This window comes from Erpetoichthys calabaricus, chromosome 4 (genome assembly GCF_900747795.2).
Source record: "Erpetoichthys calabaricus chromosome 4, fErpCal1.3, whole genome shotgun sequence".
Classification (NCBI taxonomy): domain Eukaryota; kingdom Metazoa; phylum Chordata; class Cladistia; order Polypteriformes; family Polypteridae; genus Erpetoichthys; species Erpetoichthys calabaricus.
This window is the reverse complement of record NC_041397.2, coordinates 41,469,434-41,494,930: the sequence shown is the minus strand read 5'-3', so window position 1 is coordinate 41,494,930 and position 25,497 is coordinate 41,469,434. Positions and strand designations below refer to the sequence as shown.

General features: G+C 40.8%; 1 protein-coding gene across 1 annotated transcript in view; it reads right to left on the bottom strand.

Annotated features, from left to right (window-relative positions):
- Positions 1-3,200: 3,200 nt before the first annotated feature.
- Positions 3,201-25,497, bottom strand: part of stard10 (StAR-related lipid transfer (START) domain containing 10) — a 92,218-nt gene continuing 69,921 nt past the window's right edge. Inside the window, exons 5-6 of the mRNA XM_028799384.2 lie at positions 23,512-23,564; positions 3,201-6,645 (exon numbers count right to left, since the gene is read on the bottom strand). Of these exons, the coding sequence (XP_028655217.1) occupies positions 6,418-6,645; positions 23,512-23,564 (281 nt within the window). The 3' untranslated portion in view covers positions 3,201-6,417. The remainder of the gene's footprint in view (positions 6,646-23,511; positions 23,565-25,497) is intronic.

The following is a 25,497-nucleotide window of genomic DNA, read 5'->3' as shown; positions in this document are numbered from 1 at the left end:
ATTGTCTGAAGGGTCAATTTCACCAGGCTGTGCGGTTTGTCCGTTCAAACTCGAACTGGCTAGAAAGACCCCCACAGCGTGCAACAAAAACAACTAATACTTAGTACATCACTGGGACTTACTGCACGCTTTAATTATGGCAAGCTAAAGAGACATTCAGAAATAGTACAAGGCAGCTCACCTTTTAAGGCCCCTGACGTTTGCTTGTTTCCGCTACATTTTAGGATTTCTGCAGGACATTTCAAGGTACCTCAGTGTGACCCTACATGGACTTTAACATACGGCGCCTTCACACCCCGTCACTTTCTTCACATGTTGCTGCATCGCAGCCTTAGGGTACAATCACTTCAGGTCATGTTTTTCCCCCTCATTATGTGACACTCAGTACCCCAGAATGGCAAAGTGAAAAGAAGATTTTTGAAATTTTTGCAAATGTCTTAAAATAAAAACCCAAAATCCTCAATTCAGTCCCTTTGCTGTGGCCCGTGAAGTTTGCCTCTGGCTCAATTCACTTGATTGGAGAGGATTAGGAAAGACACACACCTGTCCTCAGAAGGCCCCTCTAGTGGTGATGAGCATCAGAGCAAACGTCAAGCCAGGAGGTCCGGCCTGCAGAGCGTGGTGAGGGGGCCGTGTCCAGGCTACAAGAGACATCTGCACAGCCAAAGGTCTCCAACAGCACAGTCAGCGGCCTCTGTGACTCTTAAATGGAGTATGTTTGGAACAAACTCAATTCTAGAGCGGACTGCCAAGCCAAACTGAGTGATCCCAAATGCTGTGGCACTGCCTGTTGTGATCTCAGCTCTCCTTTACTAAGTGGAAATATAAAATCAAATCTGACGCCCATGCTACTGCGTTATTTGTGTGGCCTGACTTTTCAGCAGTACCATGAAGCTCATGTCCCACCGCTTCCGTCCCCCTTGGACCGTGGCATGCAGGTGGCGTCAGCTTTTTGCTTATTTGTTTTCACGGTGGGGCCCTCATGCTAAATATTCCAAAGTATACAAAAATTGGTGCGTTTATTAAAAATGTTTCCTAAATGAAAACAGGTTCAACAATGAACCACACAACCCAGTAAAGAACCCTAAAATGCCATTACTGCACTCCCCTTTACACAATGTGATGTCCCCTCAGTGGCCCCATGAGCTGCGGACGTCTGCGTGACAGTACCTGTCAGTGAGCTCTCTGTCCCCTACAGCGTCCTGTTTTCTCTCCGACGCCCAGTGTGTCAGTAACCAGTGCAGCCTCACAGCCCCATGGCCCTGGGCTCCACTTCTCAGGTTTGTGTGTCGGGTCGCCTTTACTGCTAGGAGTGTGTGAGCGGAGAGCGAAGTTCACGTGTACAGGAGAAAAGGGGCGCTGCAGGAGCTGCTCGTGATATTCCAGTGTCGGCCACCGCATCATGGGCTTGGCGAGCAACAATGACTTAAAGGTGACGCTGGGATGCATCCCGACTTCTTTTTGTTACATTTACCTTTAGTGTGCACGTTGAAATGCACTAAAAAGGGAATCTTATAGCTGCTAGCTCAAGTACTATGCATTGGAAAAGGGTGTGCCACGTTACATCCTGACTGTATTCGGTTTATAGACATTTTAAAAAGTTTTTACACTTGTTATTAAAAATGCTTTAGAAATGTCCAATCTACAGCAATGAATATCTGCAATATGTGCAGCTGCATCTCTGTGCACAATGAAATTCATATCTGCGTGTCTCCTCAGAACAACTGACAAAAAAAAGGAATAAAAAGAACACTTACTGAATCAAAGTCATCTAACCGAATTAATAGCCAGCAGCACAGGCTCAGTCCAGTTCAGTTACTTTTTAGGTGACAAGCTCAACAGCGCTGAACACATTACTAAAATAACTAAAAATTAAATGGAGGTTTTACTGTAAAACTATTAAATCAATAAAAATGCTTAATACTCTTCGTTAACGTCTTTTAACTAAGTGTATGGGGACTTTACTGTCACTTGTATAGTGTGCAGTGAAATTCTTATTTGCATGAAACACCTCACCACTCTCTGGCACCTTGATCAGGAAGAAGCAGCACCTTACCTGGTGTGACGGGCGGCCACGGCCATTACCTGATTGGGACCTGGGGAGAGAGAATCCACAAGGCACTACCTTCCCCGAGACGCTAGAATGAAGCCCTCCTGGGCTGCTGTGGCACCACGTATTCCTGCAGGGCATGCTGGGAGTTGGAGTTTGGCACAGCCCTGTTGAGTTTCAGTGAAGGCCACCAGGGGAAATTGCGGAGCCCTACTTTGGGTTTCCATCATGCCTGGGAGTATTTACAGTTAAATATGAGGCTTGCCCAAAGCAAGGGGCTCATTTCACTGAACTGAGACCACTTTATTTACATGCTCTGCTATGGTTTCATGTGCTTTGCAATAAAGTCTGCTCATCCAGAGTGGATAAAAGAAGTGGATAGGACCAGCAAAATGAGTTGGGCTGAATGGCCTGTTCTCACCCAGATTGTTCTAATGTGGAGAAAACCTCTTCAGTAAAAAACACGCAGTCTCTCTAAATGACAGATCTAGCAGGTCTTCCCTTTTCCTTTTGAATATCTCTCTGGCCTCCATCACTAATTCACACCCTTATCATTAATTCCTTTATTTTTATTTCACGTTATCCTTTTTTGTTGTACTTGTTCTTTTGCTCCTCGATGTATTCCTTTATCCTCTCTGATATTTTCTGATCTATTTCTTAAATCAGTTCCTTTACACACATGTACATTCAGTTGCTTTAAGATAGTTTCACACTGTGTCGACTCTCCCTCACACGTTAACAATGTCAAGTCCTTAACCAAAATTGCATATGTCTTAGGCATTAGAGGAAAGCCATAGTATCATGAGATAAAACTCCATTTAGATACCAGGAGAACACAGAAGCACCACCCAGACAGTGAATGGGCCCAGGCTCTGCACACACATTTTCTAAACATCCCACTCCCTCAATATTTTAACTGCTGCCACTCAGTAGATTATTATAAGCTGCTGAGAAGTGGGCGCCATTACAGGGATCACCGAGCAGCTCTCCTAACAGTAAGGCAGCCAGCTTGGCACTTGCAGCTCATCTGTCAGGTGGCTTATTATTTTAAACACCCTTGGGATGGATGCCAGTTGTAGCCTCTATTTTCTCTTGTGAAGGCCAAATTGGCTTTGGCTCAGTCTGAGACATCAAACACAAAGAAACGGCGTTTAGCACAGAAACACATTTTACTGTCAGTTTTATTTTGCACAGCAAGACCACCTTGTCCCTCTTGTGTGTAAGCAGGATGGCATCCAGCTGTAAACATTTCTATTCCAATAATCCAAGATTATGGGGGTGACCAGCCATCCCTGGGTGAACGGGGAAAATAGCACTTAAACCAAGAGGAGAGATTTTTATTTTTTTGACCCATTCATTTTGGAGCAGAACAGAGTACAGATCACATAGTGGGGCTGAGTCTAAGATGCCAGGGTAAATAGAATGTCAAAAAACAAAACTGTTTCAATGCTAAACATATATCACACACAATATAACATTCATAAAGCAAGGAGTCACCAGTGTCGATCCCAGGAGCCTTTGCAGGTCGTGCTCACACATACATATGGGCCAATTTAGAAATGCCAGTTAGCCTAACTGGGGGCATTTACTTATTTGGCTGAGGCCTTTATCCAAGGTGACTTACAACATTTCAGATACAACTGGTTACATTTCTTTAGCTCCTCCAATTGGAGCACATGGAGGTCAAGCGAGTCACCCAGTGTCAGGAGGAGGATTTGGGCCCACAGCCCCAGGGATTGAAGTCTAAAGCCTGAGCCACAATACCACACGGCAGTAAGCTGAATCACCTGGGCAGACAGTGTGCAGCCAGCAAGGAAATATTCACCATCTTCCGAGTTGTCCTCAGTGAGATGCAAACACAGGCCAATGGAGTCTGAGTCGCCAAGTCTGCCAGCTAAATAAAGAAGACCTCCATTAGCCAGTGGCAGATGGGGGTCTCTTTGCTGTGTGCCGTTGCCCTCTCTAGCTGGGCTGTGAGGGCCGTTGGTTAACCACAGTGCTATGTGGCCCCTTTAGACACACAAGGCCTCCATTAATAAGGAATTCACAAAGTCAGATGTTGCTTTGGCATAACACCATTTCTTTTTTTTATTCATCACTTTTTATGCTGCTAACATTAAGAACAATATGATTGGAGTTCACACATTTCCTTAAGTATTTTTGTCAAAATCTCTTTAGGAGTTTTACTGCTGATCATATAGGAGTTAAAATCATCATTAACAGAAACTAAACATTTTACTTGAACTCGATGCCTCCCACTCATACAAATTTCATTCAAAACCACCTCCTTTCACCCCCCCAAAAATGCTTTTCAGTTTGCATAAAGTGAGAATCCACATCTGGGAAGTAAATCCCCTTGAAATTAAGGCCAGCGTTTCTTTGAAAACCAGGACAGGACACGCGAGCAAACACGACAAATCTATGGGATGCCCCACATTCCACGTGCGAGGAAGCGACTGAAGCAGCGGGTTCTTAACCTTTTCCATTTCCTTCTTTTCATGCTGTGCTCAGTAGGGAGGCAGACCCTCTACCCTTGACTTCCTGAGACTTGATTAAGTATAAATGGAGAGAAAAGTGTCAGCCTGAAAGGCACAATTCAGCAGATTTGTTTACACGAATGACAAGGACCCATTTGGTGTTGGTTGTACATCCTCCATTCTGCAACTGAAAACGTAACGAACACTGGACAACACAAACTGAACAGAACAGTGGGCTTTAATTCAAGGGTGAAACGAGGAGCAATCCATTGTGAAAATGGAGCACTCCTCGTACCGTACATCACACAAATGGCAGAGATCTCCACAGCTCCACCAGTTCACAGTAAAATCAGACACCGACTGCTGTTTAGGAATAATTGATTCGGCCTCTAAAAAACAGTAGGTGAAAAGTAGAAATGCTGTTATATCACAGAATCCTTACAATTGTGTGTTTACATCTAATGTTCTATTGCTGCCATGTTTAGCCATTGAGTCTGAAGGCTTCATCTCAACAGATGACTTATCATGAAATGTGTCACTGACACCATTGGCTTGTCTACACTGAACAATAAGGTCAAATGAAATAATTCTAAGATGAGAATCCTCTATCCCAAAACAGCAAATGAATGTCATCATGTGTGCCGGTGTCTGGAAGGCAATCAAGACATTTGGAGGTAATTGCTATTTAGCAGCTCAGAGTTCACTTTAGGAAGGTCCCCATTGCGCAAGTCATAAAGAGACATTTCTCTTTAAAGGCGCTATATCATACACTCCACCTAAACCTTTTTGACCAGTCACCCCCCACACTTATCAAAATTCAGCCCACTTGGACAGGTTTTACAAGAAACAGAATTAAAGAAGTAACTCGAAATCAACACCGAGAGCCCAGAGCAAGGGGACTCAAAAGGCTGTTTAATTAAGACAGGCCTGAAACAAAACTCCAATCAAGGAACAAGCACAACCGTCAAGAGCTTCCCAGAAACCAAAATGTGTAAACATCTTCTCAAAAGAACAAATCAGTACACACTGCACACAGCCAGGCAAATAATCAAAAAGTGAGGGACAGGAAAATCAGGATACTCAGCCAAAAGGGAACACTCGTGATTGGTTTGCCCAGCAAAGCCTTGAATATCAAATACAGGTGAAACATGACAAGCAGTCCAAGGTGGGACCTTTCATTCTTGTTTCTTGTTCTTAAAATAAATACAATGGCAATGCCTGACTGATGGTAATCTCACCTGCTGTATAACTCACAAGTCACTTGTGATTTGTCTGAGAGCAAGAGGGGCCTTTACATATTAAACAATGAGGAAGAGAGTATTACTGGCAATGCTTCTCAGTTAAAAATATGAAAAGCGACTCTTGATATGGTAAATAAAAAAATGAATAAATTAAAAAACACTAACCTGGGCCAATTAACCCAAAATGTTTGGTTGTGATGGAGTGATAGGGTAACGCTGCAGTTATTTTACAAAATGCTAGAATTTCTCCCAAACTTACCCAAAGGCCGGAATGTGTTCAAAACCCATTTCTAGAATTACTGCTTTTGGCCTTCTTTGAAACAAATCTACAAATAAATAACGTCAGGACTGGTACAGAGGCTTTAACTTTGCAGTGCTAAGAATTATGTAATGGCCTACGGCATAAAAACTACCCTCCGTTATCTAGGTAAGATGGCAGCCACCCTGCTGTGCAACTGTGCACCTGGAATGTATGCATGCAAGCTCAACGGAGTGAAAAATAAAAGGAGGAGAGGAACAAAATTCTGTGGAGCGTGTCTTGAATTGATATAGACAAGTGTGCATAGCCAATAACCAGTGGAAACGTGAGAATTCAGAAACCTTAAGTATGTGTGTGATAATATTGATAACCAAACGTGGGCCTTGATCCTTAATTAGTGCTCTCTTCATCACTACCCTCTGCACGTTCATCTTTAGCCTCACTGAGGCCACTTTCATCGATATTTTCCAGCGAATCTGCATGCTGGATGCTTAGCTCCGAAAGTGGAATACTTGGAAGACGACTCTGTTCAGGGAACAGCCAAGGCTTGTAATGAGGATTATGTTTCTGCTTCCATTCTGGGTACTTCAAGCAAGCTTTGCCGATCTTCTTCATTGCCTAGGAATAGGGGGGAAAAAAAAAAAAAGTCAGTAGGGTAACCCAACATGTCCTACCACATATCTATATTACTAAACCACAGTTAATTTATGCACGGCGGACGCACCGAGGCGCATGCGTACTGTGCCATGGTGCCCGCCCCAGAGTCAAACGCAGCGGCTTCCCAGAGTCAGTAGATGGTGCCCAAACAACACAACCTGTGAGCACCCAAACAACACAACCTGTAGAGTCAAACGCAGAGGCTTCCCAGAGTCAGTAGATGGCGCCCAAACAACACAACCTGTGAGCACCCAAACAACACAACCTGTAGAGTCAAACGCAGCGGCTTCCCAAAACGCGGCGGATTCCCAGAGTCAGTAGGTGGCGCCCAAACAACACAACCTGTAAACTAGACTTGCTCTAATCCACTGTGCCAGTAATATAGATCACATAACGGTCATTCAGTAACACAGAAACAAAAACGAGACCCCATGGATAAAAACAATAAACGGAGGCTCCTACAACGCGCTTCACACACACCAGAAGCAAAGAACTCACGGCTCCAAAACGAAACACCTCAGCCCAATGCCCAAATGCTACTTTCTTGATGGCCCTGGGGGAAGCAGAAAAACGTACCTTTATGAAACACTTACACATTTCTTTTCTGCAAAGAAACAGTTGATTGTCGCTTCAGCTACAACCGGGGTAGCGGCTAATCTGTTAATAAATGGTCAAACATGTCACTCTTTGTTCAAGCTTCCAGTTCCAATCACGGAAACGTCAGTTTCAACAATGAAAATGCACAGTGACAGTGCAAATGAGATCCGTCTCGCAAAACTATTGATTTCAGACAAATCTACGATGGCATCCAGTCATATACTCAATACCATTGATAGACTTCTCAGAGCGTTAATGGATAATGATATTCCATTTGGAAGAAAGGTACTTTTATTAGGAGGAGATTTTCGACAGTGCCTGCCTGTTGTTCCGCACGCCATGCGTTCAGCTATTATTCAGTCCAGTTTGAAATACGCAGAAAATTGGCATTACTTTGAGAAACTAACCTTACTACAGAACATGCGGTGTGCTGATCCAGCATATACCAATTGGTTGTTGCAACTAGGAAATGGAAACCTTACCAATGGATTTCAGCTTCACCCAGATATTATTCAAATTCCTCACGCCTTTCTCTGCGACGACTTGGTAACGGAGGTTTTTGGTGAATCGGTATCATTAGACCAGATACCACATTTGACGCACCGAGCTGTGTTATGTCCAAAGAATATTGACGTAGACCATATAAATAACCAAGTGATTGCATTACTTCCTGGAGAAACACACGTCTTTCTAAGTACTGACAGTATTGATTCGGACAATGAAACTGAGCATCTTCATTTCCCATTAGAATATTTAAACAGTATTAACCCGGCCGGATTACCACAACACAATCTTAACCTTAAAGTGGGAACAATAGTCAAGCTACTGTATTAAGAAACCTTAATACTAAACAAGGTTTATGCAACGGTACACAGTTAGTCGTAAACACCATGACTGAACATGTTATCGAGACACAGGTTCTAACTGGATCCCATACTTCCAATACTGCTTTGATTGCCAGAATTGACCTTACATGTTCTGACCTGGAATTACCCTTTAAACTTAAACGACGGCAATTTCCCATTGAGGCTGCATTTGCCATGACCATCAACAAATCCCAAGGACAAACCATGGACAAAGTGGGCATTTACCTTTCCGAGCCTGTATTTGCACATGGACTACTTTATGTTGCCTTTTCATGAGTTCGTCGTTTGTCTGACGTTAAAGTTAAGGTTGTAACTACTCCATACCAGGGACAACTACTTCAAGAACAGCAAGCCATCTTTACTCAAAATGTTGTTTATAAAGAGATATTTGATTAACTGTTTTTATTTTTCATTTTAGGAATGTTTACTTTCCAGAATATTTCATGTGAACTTTTCCACTCCGATATTGGTTTTACTTATAAGGGCAACAACTCAAAGACATTTTCGACTTACATAATGTGACAATTACAATTCCATTTTTGTTTTAATAAATTGGTTAATGTTAGTACAAATGTCTACATTTAATTCAATAAAAACTTTACCAGGACACTCCCACCCACCATCACTTTTCATTCCGGACGCACCGCGACGCATGCGCACAGCCCCTCACCGCCCCAAACTCAAACCCTGCGGCTTCCCAGACTCAGTGGATGGCACACGAACAACAGAGTCTGTACACTAAACTTGCTGTGCTCCACTCCGCCAGCGGTCGGTGTCAGGAAAGGACGAAACCGCTTTAGTACAGATGTGCTTATTTAATTAAATGACATTTCCCCGGACGCACCCACCCTCCATGATAATTCATCCTTCCAAAGATCGGAGGAAACGGAAACTGATTGCCATTCTTAGATTTACGATTCTTTACAGAATTGCGGGCTTACTGGTTGTAAATAAACAGTAAAGAACCTCAGGAGGGAAAAAAAAAAGTCTACTTCTATTATGGTGCCAGCTTCATCAAGTATGCAAAGAAGGAGCTGCAATTAGTCAGCTTCTTCTGAATCATCCTACAGAACATCTGAAACGAGAACCTCTTCTGGGACAACTATGACCAGCTATCAAAAGTTACTTGACACCACTTTATTTTTAAAATGTTATAAGGTGCCTTTCCACATAAAAGTCTTAAGAGTCCAAATGTACTAACAGGCTTTCTTGCAACTGAAGACGGTTCAAAACAATTAAATGGAAGATGTATTCAGTTGCTGTGAGGTCAAGTTTTAAGTTTCAGCTGAGGATTACAAGTTTTATTGAGGGTAACATTTGACATGAGAATGGTGTAGAACAGACCTGGGAAGGAAACCTACAATGGCAACTGGTAGAGAGACACAACACAGGCACCCACATGGGGAGACAGACTCTATCTTTACTGGAGAGGGGTGATGTGATGCGAGTTCTTAGGACATTCAAAAAAGAATTTCACTGTACCTTGTACATGTGACACTATTGCTACTACACCACATGACACCCCCAGCACAAGTCATCCAACAGAACAATTACAAGGGTGGGGCCACTCAACCATACATGGGATGCAAGACTTATGTTAACAATTGCTCATGACTCAGGGATGCAGCCACCCTGAGGTTATGAAGAAGGTGTGCTGATCTTATGGCCCCCAATGGCTTTAGGGGATAACCCTTACTACTGGAGTCTTGGCCCACACGAGAACAGCACAGAGAAAGCCAGCAGGCAAGTCAGACAAAGACTCACTGGTGGGACTAAGGGAGAAGAGGACAGGATTTGTACAGATAAAGACTGGGCGATGAGAAGGGCGAGTGTACAACCGAACACATCGGGAGACAGGAAAGTGGAGAAGTCAGCCAACCAGATAATCAGGGCCCATATGGGGCAGCCACCTTTTCTTGTTGTTGTCCTAGTAATCATCTAAACTCCATTTGTGTTTTAAACATAGGACACCTTTTTAATTAAATCCTTGCTGCTCCGACCTTATTGAGACTTTGGGGAGAGTTCAGGGACACTCCCTGTTACAACACTGAAAACCACACCACACAGAAACCACACAGGCCTAAGGGCACAAGCGGAATTTTCATTCTAAAAATAAACATACAAAATATCATCTTATATTGATTTCCTCTTCTATGCATATTTGCCAAAAACAGTTCTGTATCCCCTTCAGTAGGCACTTATAAATCGAGCTGCAATCCAAAATGTAACTGCGTAATTAAATATGAGACAGCAATAGCCTTGGAAATTGAGCATTTTCTGCTAAAAGAAGAGCATAAAAACAGAGCCATAGGATGATGTTTTGAAAAGGTCGGAGTGCCCACACAGGGAACACCTGGGACTGTAGCAGTATACAAAGTACTGTAGTGAGCAGCTCAGACATAGCGCTTATCATGGCTAAGAAAAAAGAAAAAAAAAAAAAAGTTAAGTAAACCACATAAAACCAAGACCTCCTGCCAAAAGGCTTTTTCAGGTTCTTGCAGAGATTTATGGATTGGCTGAATACTACATGCCAATGGCCATTTTGTTAGAAGCTTCACATCAGACACAGTTTCATATCAGCAGCCACAGAGCCAGAAGCAATGGAGCTACAAGTAATAAGCTCTTAGCTTTGGTAGTTTTGTGGAGTTTTCTTCCAAGAAGGATGAGCAATTTGCTACAGCAAATTATATCTAGTTTTCAGCATTGTGCTAATTATCATAAAAACTGCCTCAAACAAGTTTCAGTGGTAATCATTCGTAACTGGGGCAAGGCTTCATTAAATAGTTAAATCAGGACACCAGAGATGTTTTACAGATGAGGTTTCGACTCTTCCAACTCTTCAAAACCGCCAGCGAGCCAGTGGGGTCAGGCCTGTTGGGGATCAGAACAGGTGTGGTGCTGAGGCATCGCCTGTTGCATAGTGCACTTGGGTCCCAAATTGAGGCAGCCCATCCAGGTAGGCGTGTGGAATGTCTCGTCTCTCTAGCATGATGATCATCTTCTTCTGCTGTCAAAGGAGCTTCATAAACTCCACATTTCAGTGGTGGACCTCTCTGAGGTGTTCAGACCTGGGACTGGCCAGGTCTCTGTAGGTGGGTACACCTTTTATTAGTCTGTTCACTCTGAATGGCAGATTGGCTCCATCCGATCGTGACTGGCTCTATCCGATGGTGTCCAATGTCACTCCTTTCAACGAGAGTATTATGAGACTCATACTAAGGTACTCTCTGGGTGCCTTGTCTGTTGTCTCAGTGTATGCTCAAACCTCTGTGAATTATGTGAGGCATTTTATTCGCTACTTCGCTCCATGGTTAATGGGTGCCCACGAGGTGACACTCCTCTGGTCATGGGTGCCTTCAATACAACCACTGGCATGGACAGGGCAGCTGGCTATGAGGATTTCGTCAGTTCCCATGGGTCTGGCGACCATGGTGAAAGTGGCTCCCTGTTCCTTGACTTTGCAAAAGGTCAGGGGCTGCGGATCGCAGGAGCATGTTTCCAGTGCTTTCAGTCGCATTCATTGGACTTGGTACTCCAAAACTGGTGGTGTGGTGAAGGAGATCGATCACATCATCGTGGGCAGATGCTAGAGGTACCTACAGAACCACAGGATCTCCAGAAGCTCCCAGTTTGTGAATTCTGACCACAGACTTGTTGTTGCTACTCTGAAGATCCAGCTTAGGACTAGTAAGCTACCACCTACTAGGAGAATTGAGGCTGGACCTGGCTAGACTACAAGATCAGGCTGTTTCTGATGAGTTTGCATAAAGTGTGTAACTTGAAGACTTGGGTGCAACTGCTGATCTAATGTGATGTGGGATACCTTCCGTAACAAGGCCCTGAAGGTTGTGTTGGTCTTGCTGGTGTTCCCAGAAGGAGGTGTTTCATCTCGCAGAAGGAGGTGTTTCATCTCGCAGAGAACTGGATAGAATTGAGAGGAGTCACAGCGCACGGCTTGATGGCAACTCCGGTCTGTACCAGGAACTGAGAAGGACGGCTGCCAGGGCTCTGAGGGCAGATAAGGAGGTGTTTGTTAGAGCAAGTGACAAACTGTCTATGGTCTAGTGACCCACATGATGCTTACAGAGGAATTGAAGCATTATGCACATCCGAATCAGTTCCTTGGAGAGTTGCAGTCAGGGTGACTGATGGAACGGTCCTTGCAGAAGACGCTGCAACTGTGACCCACTGGGGTGGCTGTTTTAAACAGCTGTTTAAAGCTGATCCTGTGGCTAGGATGATGGATATCTCTAGGTCCACAGTTTTTGAGGTTGATCCTCCAATTAGTTGTGAACCACTCATCCTCACTGAGACTGCACAGGTGATGAACCAGCTGAGGGTAGGGAAGGCTTCAGGGATCTGTGTCATCTGGGGTGAACTTCTCTAGGCTGTTGGGAAGACTGTCCTCCTGGCATTGCAAGCAATCCTTGCTTACATTTGGGAGACAGGCATCATTCCAACGGACTGGAAAACAGGACTTGTCATCCCTATCTAGAAAAGGAAGGGTGATTGCCTGGATTGTGGCACCTACGGGGGGATAACACTGCTCTTGGTTCCAGTAAGGTCCTTGCTAGGGTCATCCTCAATAGGATCTGTAATCACTTGCTCACCTACCAGTGACTGGGGCAGTTTGATTTTACGCCTAAGAAGTCTACCATCGACTGCATCCTGGCACTGAGGGTTTTCATGGTGTGTAATCGTTTCTTTGCAGTCTTTGCTGATTTTTGTAAAACATTCGACACAGTTGTTCGAGCTGTCCTGTGAGACATCCTGAGACTTTGCAGGATCCCCTCAAGGTTGCTGGATATCATGGCCAGCCTGTACACTGGTACTGTGAGTGCTGTGCAGAGTGGAGGCAGAATTTCTGCGTTTCTCCCAGTTGATTCTGGGATTTGTCAGGGGTGTGTTTTTGCTCCTACTCTGTTCAATGCTTGTATGGACTAGGTGTTGGGCTGGGTCATGGGGTGCAGCAGCTGTGGGTTATCTGTTGGTGAAGATAGATTCAGGGATCTTAACGTTACTAAAGATGGTGTGATCTTCAATGGGTAAATGGAGGCTCTCATCTGGGCTCTCGAGAGACTTCGCGAGGAGTCCGATTACTTGGGCTTGTGAGTGTCCTGGATAAAAACCACGATCCAGACCTTAAATGACCTTTTGGGCAGAGCCATCAGTAGTGTGTCTGTTTCTGGAGAGAGTGTCAATCTCGTCAAGATGTTTACTTACCTCGGCAGTAACATTCATGTCTTCGGAGAGCATGGGGGGTCATGAGGCCGCTAACAAGGGGTGTATCTTTTCAAAAGAACAAGGTCCAAGTCTTTAGAGTCCTGGTGCTTCCTGTTTTGCTATATGGTTGCGAGACATGGACGCTATCCAGTGACCCAAGACAAAGACTGGACTCCTAATGTACTGTGTCTCTTCTGAGAATCTTTGGGTACCACTGGTTTGACTTTGTGTTGAATGAGCGGTTGCTCATGGAATCCTAAATGAGGCATGTTATCTGCATTGTGAGGGAGAATCAGTTATGGCACTAATGCCATGTACTGTTGAAGACATGAGCAGCTAAACCAGGCCAAGATAATGCCCACGTAACACCAGGCTGTGGCAGAAGGATGGTTATTTCCAAGGAGTAGGACTAGACTATATGTCTGCCTGGAGGTTGCCAACTGGCATCCTGAGTGGTTTCGCCATGTGGCGTGTGTGGTAATGTGCTGTACCAGTGCATGCTCCCCAACCTGACCTGATCTGACCAGGTGGCAGGCTGGTGTAATGTTCAAACTCAAAACTCAAAGGTTCCAGGTCAGGCACTGCCTGTGCAGAGTCTATATATTGTCTCTGGGTACATATGCCACAGAATGCTTTAAAATTACACAGGAGATCAGGAGGACACCAGTGCACACTTGACAAAAGGTTAAACGTGACATTTTTGGTCAGTAAACTGGTGAATGATGCATCGGTAAATGGTCTGAGAGGTGACTGTCCATGTTAGGAATAAACTGTAAGTAAAATAAAACTATTAGTGAAACAGGCCTAGAAATATACACAGGGAGTAACTAGAAAGAGGAAGCAGTGTCTGGAGTGTTATCGAAAGAGCTGAAAGTTGGCTCAAATGTATGCCTCGTCTGCCAACTGATGCTGGAGCCACATGGGTGCAGGCCTTTTAAAGTAAAACAGAAGCAGCCATTAAGTCATAGAAAATGGAAGTAATCAGAAATGTAGCACATTACCTGGAACTAGCAACTGAGATCCAAAGTAAACAAGAGTGGGAAGACCAAGAAAACAAAGCTAAGAACATGGCAATCTCTTTAAGAGTATAAGAACTTAGACTGGTATGATGACCAGTTAAGCCCCTCTGCTGCAGATTAAGCCTGACTGGCCCATACTTAGTAAGACCATTTACTCAATAAACATAAAAGACATGCATGTAGGCAAGCAAATATTCACAGACAACATGGAAATTAGTGACATGTGAGAATGCCCCTGTTTTTCAGGTATTTTTAAATTAACATCTTGAAAAAGTATCTGTCTCCTGGAGAATGTGACTGCAAATCAAATGGCTGCTGGTTAAATCCCTTTCTTTGATTTACCATCTATCTATCTAATCCCTGTATTGTTCCTGTAAAGCACCTAAGGATGGTGTTCATTATAATATAACATTCTCAGACCAACAAGAGAAGTGTTTCATAATATAGAACAGTTTATTGTGAGATAAAATGGTTGCTTTTTGAGGTATCCCAAAAATCTCCTGCTATGAGGACATTTGCATTATTTTAAGAAAGAGTACAACAGGACTATTTTTTATTAATTATATTTTAAAGGCTTAAGGTTTTGTTGGCCAGAGTCTACCTTTTGAAGCAAATCTAAATTAGCAGATACAATTTAGAAATTCATAGGCTTTTTGTCTTACTTTAATTTCTTTTTTTAACAAGCTTAGTGTCCTAGTGGTATGACCAAATTGCATGCAAATACCCTTAAAGTGCATTTTGCAGACTTTCACTTATTTACATCTGAATTATTGGAGATGTATTTTTAAATGTGGAGCAGAAGGGTGTTTTTGTCCCAAACATTATGGAGACCATTGTGGTCCAGATGAGCCCTGTCACTCACCAGTCATTCCTTGACTCTTGTTGACAGTCCAAACACTCTTTGGAATTTAATTCAGAGTAATGTGAATATTATGAATTTGATGTTGTATCCTAAATGTAACACTTTGCCCCAATGTGAGATTGTTCAAATCAATCTTCTGAGCTGAAGAGAATCTTGGAAATAATATATCTACCATCAGGCCTTGTAATATGTCTCTAAAATTTTATAGACTCCTACCTGTACTTTAGTACATGGTGGGATTTCCAAGGAGGAGCTGGGCCTAGTGAATTCATTTAGGTTTTTTCTTTTTTACTTAATGACTTTCAAAAAACATTTCAGATTTATGATTCTGTCATTCATTTTAGACTGGAATTTTGTCTTTATTCTGCCTTGTGAATTGGCTTTAATTTACTATACTCATATGGTACACAATTTGCATATACTGTAATTAAAATAAGACTAATTCTATGGTCATGTGTGTTTCATTTTAACCATTATGTAACGGAGTACAGCAAGCTGGGCAAATAATAATAAAAGCAAATAAACTGTGTGTCGGGATATAAAGAAACATTGTTCAACTGAACAGAACATTTTCTTAAACATACAGTGTCATCACAAATAACGTTTTACTTAAGTGAATTTAAAATTTCATAGGACACACTAGCATTCTGATTAACACCTTAACTTTTCAGCTGCCAGGATTTGGCTTTGATTTCAGAGCTGGGCAAGGTCAACCAAGTGTGTGCACTTAGCATGATAGGATAGAGGCTTGTGTGCGTGTGTGTGTGTGTGTGCGCGCGTGTGTGTGCGCGCGTATAAATGTGCCATGCATCAGACTGGCTTCCAGATGAGACACACTTCTTGGTATGTTCCAGATCAGCCTTTGATTCTGATGCACACGTTTGGTCATTTGGAGATTCTAAAGTAGTCTGACATGACAGAATGTGTGTGTGTGTGTGCCCAGTGATAGATGGGTATTCTTTTCAGAGCTGGTTTCTGCTCCAACCATGATGGGATTATCTCTATGTAATAATGAAATGGAAAAAGTAGGTTTAATAAATTAATATATAATTTGTAACTTTTTGGGGCACTAAAACATTTTTAGTAAATTACAAATTTTCAGCGTCACACTAGTGCTAATTTTAATGTAGGACACCTCTTCCAGCAAGCATTGTTGCCAAAATATTAGCAAAGCTCTTCATATGTTAACATCCTTGTTTAAAATTGGATGTGGAGTCTCAAAAAGTGCTGTGTAAAGAGGTAAATGCAACAGAGAATTCCCACACGGATTCATTATCCCCACACAACAACACTTCTACCCTGTTAGTACCACAAGAAGGGCAAACATCAGGAAACAAACGACACTGAAGCAGCTCTGAAAACTGTGGAAGAATGCAGTTCAGTGTTTCTATTATTAATAAACATGCAAAAATCAAAAGCAAGTTAAAGAACCATGACATCCGGAACTCAAGCACAGATTGTCATCATACACCTGTGCAACTCTTTCTGGATAAATAAAAGTCACTCCCCTCCAGTAGTGTCACCATCCACATACACTGCGATCACACTGCACATCCAATCATAATAATAATAATAATAATAATTCATTACATTTATATAGCGCTTTTCTCAGTACTCAAAGCGCTATCCACACAGGGAGGAACTGGGAAGTGAACCCACAATCTTCCACAGTCTCCTTACTGCAAAGCAGCAGCACTACCACTGCGCCACCTGTGAGGAGAAACAATATGAGTAGTAACTTTAAAAAACATGCAGATTTCTTTACTCCGTATGCTTCACAGTCTCCTGCTGCTAATGCTCATACATCTCTAAAGCAACCCAAGTCTGAGAAAATCGCTTTTACATAAAGAAAGCAATAATAGATAAATTATTCATTGGAGTGCCACTTCAAAAACAGACTTAAAAATGGAATGCCTGCACTTTCAAAAAACATGCACATTAGGGATTCTGTGCAGGGGATCTTCGGAGTTCAGTGTGCAACCTTAATAATCATCAAAGCATTATACACTGCACATCCAGCCGAGTGGTGGTGGGCTCATTACCATAAGTAACAGCACATTAAACTCACATTATCTCTTGTCCCTTAGAAACAGCAGACACCATACCCTTCTCAAGAGGGGTGTGAGCACAACTACCAAAACTCATTCTGAGGTACGTGCTTTGGAGCTTATTATGACATACAAAAATACCACAACAGTTTAAAAAGCACAGAGCAGCACAAGCCTGTAGTTAAGACGACTTTAAAATGTCAGCAGCAGATAATAAAACAAAGTTCTATTAAAATACAGTATTTGGTTTAAGTTTGTATTGAAATTGAAAAAGTGGAGCGTGGAGTAAGAGTTCCAGTATCTTGGAAATATGCTTAGGATGTATAGAACAAATACATTAGGATGTAAACAAGTAACGTCTTAGACAGCTCCTGACATTATTAAGGAGTCAAGTTAATGGGATAATTTTATCAAACACAAATGGGAAGATGAGATGTCTGATCTCAGCACACTTCCTCGCACCTTAACTGGATAATTTATCCAAAGTATTGTGATATTGTTCCTGACTATTATCTTCAAACATCCTTAAGAACATTGATACTGCACAAATAGGCCACTTTATTAGGTGCGCCTAATGTCCTCAATGCATGGAATTCCAGAATGTTCTGGTAGCACTTCTTAAAGGATTTGGTCCATGCCTGCAAGGGCGGCCTTAGGCATGTGCAAACTGTGCACCTGCACAGGGCCGCCACGCCAATATATATTGAATATAAAACAGAAATAGAAAATAACGACACAGCTGACAGCAATGTGGCTGAAAAACATTGCGTTTCTTGTTAATTAGTATGCTGTATTTACTAATGTCGCTAGAGTCGGAGCAGTAAGCTATATGTAGTATTATAACGTTCTGCTGTAATGAGAATATCATGGGCTGCCATGCAAATTTTGCTGCAAATAAATCTCGTTAGCAAAATCATGCAAACTAAGGATATGCAACTTGACGTTGCAAAGACTATGGAGTTTTTGAAAACCTATAAGAAGAGTGGTTTCAAATCTGCACAGGTTTCAGCTAAGGAGTTGGCGGAAGAACTGCAGATGAGCCACATTGGCGGGCAAAGGGGCCACCAATTCTTTCTCTGCCCAGGGCTGCCCCTGATGCCTGCTCAACAACATTAGGTAGCTCCTATGTTTTTTTTTTCAGCCACACATTCATGTTGTGTTGGCTACAGTTCCCACATCTCTACCAAATAGAATCCATCTCATTGTCTTGTTCATTGCATTAGCTTCAGATGATGTGCGTTTTGTGACAAGAGTACATTATCTTGCTGGAAATATCCGTCTGAGTATGACCATAAAGGGATACACATGGTCAGCAACAATGCTTAGGTACATTGTGGTCTTCAAATGATAATGGTCAGCAACAATGCTTAGGTACATTGTGGTCTTCAAATGATACTCAATTAGCATTAAGAGGCCTAATCTGTGCCAAGAATCTACTCACTGGACCACTATACTAGTACTGAACGCCTTTAACCTTAGAAACAGGGTAGGTTGGATCCATGGAGTCATGCTTACAATACACTCCAGTTTCAGACTGGTACATACTGTAGCAGCAGAAATCGACATTTGTCAGACCAGGTTTCTTTATCACATGGTCTGACAAATGTTGATTTCTGCTGCTATGTGCCAACGCACATACTCTGCATACTCTGTAAACTGAAAAGACTAGGACATTTAAATATAAATAAAAGAAAAATCAAAGGAGGGAATCAATGTCTGAGATGCTGGAATCACCACGTCTAGCACCAACAATAATATCTAGGACAAAGTCACTTAGATCACAAGTCCTGTCCATTGTAATAATTGATCAAACAACAACTCTTGATCATTTCTCCATAATATATATACTGTTATATACTATACTGTGTAGAGAGAATTACAGCAACATGAAAAACCGTTTTGAGGAGCAGGTGCACTTAAAGGCCATGGAGTATATGCATATCTTATATTTGGAATAAAGAGTTGGTGATGGCTATGGCTTATCTTTGTGAAAAATGCAACCTAAAAACTCAACATAAAGCAACTGACCTTACCAGCAAATACCTGCTTTGATGTTTAAAGGTAATATTAATTAATTAATTACATGTCACTTTTCATAGACAGAGGTGAACCACTTTATCCACCACCAATGAATAGCACCTATGTGGATGATGTGACGGCTTCCATTCTTGTGCTAGTATGCTTGCCACACATTAACTATTAGGCAGGTAAAGCAATGGGAATTCAAAGAGACATTTAGTGTACAGTATTTACGTTTATAATGTATTCACACTAGGAATGAAAGACAGAATTTTTATGTTCTATATAGAAAAAGGCTAAAGAGGATTATTTAGCTGCATATTTCATACACAGAGTCCACACACAGATTCTAATACCGTATTTCCCCGAAAATAAGACCTACTTCGAAAAGAAGCCCTAGCATGATTTTCAGGCTGCTCTGTAATATAAGCCCTACCCCAAAAATAAGCCCTAGTCAAGATCGCCAGCTGAAAAGTAAGGCGCCTAAGGCCGGGTTTATACTTCATGCGATGCAACGCATGTGCCCGAAACAGCCATTAAATTCCGAGGACACCTTGCCACAAAATCTCTGAAAAGGATGTTTAATGATTACATCCATCAATCCAGGGATGTGCCCATTCAACCAAGCATCGGGCACAAGACAGAAACAAAATCCCTGGACGGGGCATCAACTCATGGCAAGCTGAACACAAGCACACACATACACTAATGTCATTTTACCGTCACCAAATCCCCAAACTTTCATGTCTTTGGAAGGAAAACTGAGCACACTGTGGAAACGCATCAGGAAAACATGCAAACTCCAGGCAGAGATCACAAGGGACGCGACTCCCTGCGAGACAGCAGTGCTACCGCTCTGCCACCCCCATATGTATAACTATTAGCAGTATTCATTATTTAAACAAAGTTAACAACTTATCTGTAAAATGTAACATACATAATTTAATGTATTTCATCATGAAAATGATATCAAGTATAAATCTAAGAATTCTAAATGTTCAGAGAGTTGGAATATCATAAATTTAATGTGTTATGTGTGGTGATCTATTGCTGCTTGCCAGTGCTGTCGGGTCAGGAGGAAGCCCCAGAAGCATGTAGCGATTAACAACTGGGTCGGTTTTAAGATGATGTTTACAACGGTCTGCTTTAATGATAAAGTAAACAACAAGGTTAAAGTGGACATTTCGAGGTTAAAGCTGAAATTTCCACTTTAATCACAAAATAGACATTTACACCATGTCCTTCATTTTTTCTCTGTGGGTCAAATACGCTGCTGAACATTCTGATGCTGTGGTGAAGGTGCAAAAAAAAATAAAATATGCAACACTTGAATATAAAAGCATCACGAATACACTTGTATGTCGGCATTTTGCTTCACCACATCAAACCATTCATCAAACATCAAAGCACACAAATCGATCAGGGAGGATTCTAAAAGCGGCAGGAGTAGCAAGAAATTCAGGTTGGAATTCAAGGTTTGAATGGAAGAGTTATAATGTTATTCCAGAAGAAGATGACATGACTGTATAAATGTATATTGTTGTAGATGAATAAATATAAGACATCCCTTGAAAATAAGCCTTAGTGCATCTATTGGAGTAAAAATTAATATAAGACCTGGTCTTATTTTCGGGGAAACACAGTAAAGTGCCTGCTTTTGGTTCTCAGTATGAGTGAATGAGTGTTTCCATGAGTGAGGATGCACAACTGGCATTCCCATCCAGTGTTCAATCATTAAATTAAACTAGGGCTGACTAAGTGGGTGGATGGACAGATGGATACTAGACATGCAATAGCTTTCATATGAGCTTTATTTTCTTTTCTTATTCTTATACACTTTTTTCTACAAGAGTGGATTCTTTTTTGTCTTGCCCATCATAACTGGAGTTTCTCTCTTAATTTACAAGAATTGATATCCATCTATCCATTGAAATCACTTACTTGATAGTTGTGGGACTCAGAACAGAGCTTTGTTTTATTAGAAATTATAAAATCTGGGCCTTTCCTAGCATTCATTCCAATCATTATTAAAAGCCATACACAAATGTCCTCAGACTAGCACATCAATAAGTGAAATCCTTCATATACTCTTAACCAAGAACACAAAGTTTTTTATCTGTCTGATGATAAAAAATATCATTAGTATGAAAGAAATTCATAACTGCCATTCAAACATAAAACACCTTAGAAATTGTATTGTTACTAAAATAGGGAGTGGTAAAATTAGGAGTGCTCAACTTCAATACAGTATGTATGCTGAAAAACTAACATTCTAAGAACCCGTCTTAGTCAAGCTAAGGAAAAACTGTGAGCACTGTTAACACATACACTTCACTGTGAGGCCTAACTGTCAAAATCTTTGGCTAGTTTAGTACCTAACAATTCTCACTTAATATGACCATTGAGGTCTGAATAGGTGTTAAATGTATGGGAACTGGACTCCAGAAAAGTATGATCTCCTGGAAAGTTCTCCAGTATATAAAATAGACTTGTATGATACTCTGAACAAACTGGATATATTTAGAAGCAGGAGTGTAGGGAAACAGTGGTTAACACTAAACCAAGCCTAGTGACTGAAATGGAAGAACTGTATTGTCCATCCACTGAAACACGCCACTTCTGCCCACTCAACCCTACATGCACTGTACTGATCCCACAGGCCAGATTGTAGATTAAGAGCATATAACATATCTGTTGATTGTACAATTTTTAAATGTTAGGCCACTCAAAACTAGTTTCAAATTTTCTAACTTGGCTGCAATCATGCAGAGCTGTTGCTGCTCACTCAAGTGTGAAATACACTGAAGAGTTTTCCTTGTAAAACACAGATGGGGAGAATCACAATACATATGAAAGCACAGCATAATACTGTACATTAACACTACTGCCAAGGCTGAATTAGGATTAATTTCTCTTCTGTCTTTCATTCTTTATATCTGTATAGAGAAACACACTTCCATACCTTCTGTTTTTCTCCAGGATGTCTCCAGTTTTCTGACCCAATCAAGTGTTAAAGCAAATTCAGTTTTGTATAAATTGTAGTTTTTATCAAAAAATGGCAGTAAATTTGGTAATTTGCATCTTGTGTTCTATTGTAACTTTTCCACTCATGCTTGTAACTCGGTATTTTGTAATCATATTCAATATGTAATAATTTGTTTTTGTAAGTTATCATGGATAAATGTATCTGCTAAATAAATAATAACAGTTAAAAGTGTGAACCTGTGTGCAGTAGAATGATACTGTCAAGCCAGTAAAGAAAGTTACTAGAAATGTCCCTAATTGTCGTAGAGCTCCGAAGGCTACGTCTTCCTGTTCTGCAGAGGTGCTTCAATGTACTTTTAGTTTGTCCACGTCAGTGTTCACGTTATGCAAATGGTGAATAAGTCTGGTCAGTCTATGGAGTGAATTTCATATTGATTAACTACATTTTCTGGAACCGTTTAACAGGCAGCAGTAGTGTTTAGTTGCTGTCTATGGACAAGCTATTAAATTCTCTTTAATTTTCAGAATATATATTTGGACAGGTTTATCAGAAGAAGAAGAAAATTGAATTATTAAGAGTCATATTAAAAACTTTACATCTCCTGAACTAGGAAGGATGCACTCAGATACAGTTATTGTTTATGTGGTATATGCACTTGTTGGGAGTTTGATGCCAATAACAGTTAAAGCTTAACAGATGAAAGGCATAAGTAGGGTAATACTGATGGATTAATAGTAATCCACGGCCATCACTCTCAGAGTAAAGTATCTAATGCTGCACTGTCAGAAATAGGCCAGGCTAATGCTGTGGAACATTTTAAAAATGCCTAAAAACCCACTTTTTTAGTTTATGAGGAAGGAATCTTAATTTAAAATGGCAAAGTAGATTAAGATCAGCAACTCTTTCTGTTAAAAAAAACCCTTCTGGGATTGCAATCAGCTTTAAAAATCTCCCATGAATACATATCTGCTGCTAGGCATATCGATTATACATTCTCTGTGTTTCTCTGTTCAAAAACAGATTTTTGTTTAGCTGTTACATTTTAAAAATGAAATATTTACTGGACGTGCCATTAGATAATACCACTTCTTAAACACAACACTCGCTGATATAGTAAACCAAATGAGTATACAAAGAGAAACGGCAACGAGTGACAGAAGCAACAGATAGAAAGCAAAAGATAAAACCATAAAAACTGTCTGCTTACTTTAGGGGCAAGTAGCTGCGATGATTTGTTCACAACCCACTTTGGTAAGGAACCTGGAAAAAGCAGAGTCTAGTCAGTAAAGTCAATAGGACCACAAAAAGCCAATAAATATTAAAGTGAAAACTGTGAATTAATGACTGATAAACTGAAATAAGCAGCCTTCCTTAACTTTCACAGTACCACACCATAGTGTACACTGTCAATGAGGCTGTTTAAATTTTTTACACACAGTAAATCTGTACAGGCTGTGTTTCTGTACTTTCAAGTTTCATTATAACAGTATTCTTAGGTAAGGCACGTTAGTTATATTTCCTTTTTATTTTGTGAGTTTGTCCATTAGGTTTTTATGAGGGTATCAGATTTCAGCTATGGGTTTTAAAGAATAATTTGACAATGCACGATACACTATTTATATTTTCATAAAACCTTCAAAATACTTGAGTTTATGGAACATTTCAATTAGATGGTACTCTTTTACTGAAATTTCCCATAGTTAAAACCACAAAACATGTCCTTAACATCTACAATATCCCAGTGGCTGTATCAACCTTATCGGTTTTAGTGACCACCTCGACTTCTTTTGTAACCAAGTCTCTTAACCTACATTAGCCAAACATACAAGAATAACAACATAATAATAATAAATATGTCTTGTCCAAAAACACAATATATAGCTGATGTAATGTGTAATGTAATTCTCGTTTTCTAATTTTTTTTTTTTAAATTTCATTTAATTTTATGCACATCTTTGCCTAGATGTAAGCAGCTATGTTATATTAACATAGGCAATAGAGTATTCTATTTGTTGCAAAAGAAGGCAAAGCATCAAGCCACATTTGTGCCAAACACAAGGCAGAAAGCACTATTACAAAGCACTTTAAAATTAAGAGCATTATTATAAAACAAAAAGAATAAAAAGGCATGGACGACAGCACTGTCATTATGAGAAAATTACCTGCCAAAAAACAACATAATGACTGGTTTCAACGTTCTGTTTTATAGGTTAGTATGACTCACTGATGGTGTCTTGAATCCTTTTTAATTCTGAGCTGCTGCTTGAAAAATGTGGGAGAACATCACATGGGCTGGTTAAAGCAAAAGAAATGCCACAGCAGTATCATTATAAACTTCAACCGGTTCAATGGCTGACTCAGAGTTTCTGTTGTCCACGCACAGATGTGTTACACATTCCCTAAATGAGGAATCCATTGACTGAATAATACTATGAAAAAGTACTCCGAAGTACTGATCAGAGTCTATAACATTATGATTTTCATCTTACAAATGTCTGCTTCTAAACAATTCAGCTTGAAGGCAACTCACTTCCTTCTTGTTAGCTTCTGTTTTAAGGAAATGTGCGATTTCAAAAAAAAGACAGAAATGAGCCTAACAATTTGTGCATAATCTGTCCAAGCTCTGCCAGGTACTATGTATGATGCAAAATCAAGGACAGCGCTGCCATGTTCAGTGAATTTTATGAAAAGTCCAGATAATAAAAGAGTTGTGTTTTAAACAAACTGGCCTAAAACTACAATATCACTAAGAGGTTTGAACTTTTCTGTAGATCGCTCCTCACATTAAATGTTTGCTTGCTCACCTCAGTGCCCTCAAGAGTTAGTTCCCATATCAAATGTGCAGTATCTATTAGGATAATAAAATTTTGTTTCAGTTTCCTCAGGACAAGAACACACATCACAGACCAAACTAAATACATAAAGCCATAAGGCCAAAAAGTACGCTATGCTGTAGACTGAATCATCAGTTCTAATTTAAACAGGATGGCATCCAATAAACGAATGAAATGTGACCCCTTTTCAAGTAGCAGTGCCCAAGAGGGTTGTGAATGTCCAATAACAACTGATCTTAAGATCGAAATGCAAACAAAAGCGGAAGATAATTTCAGAATTTACAGTTCTTTAAACAGGAAACTAAACAACAAAAATAAATAAGCAATTTACTGAAACTCAATTTAATCAGCACAGAAGA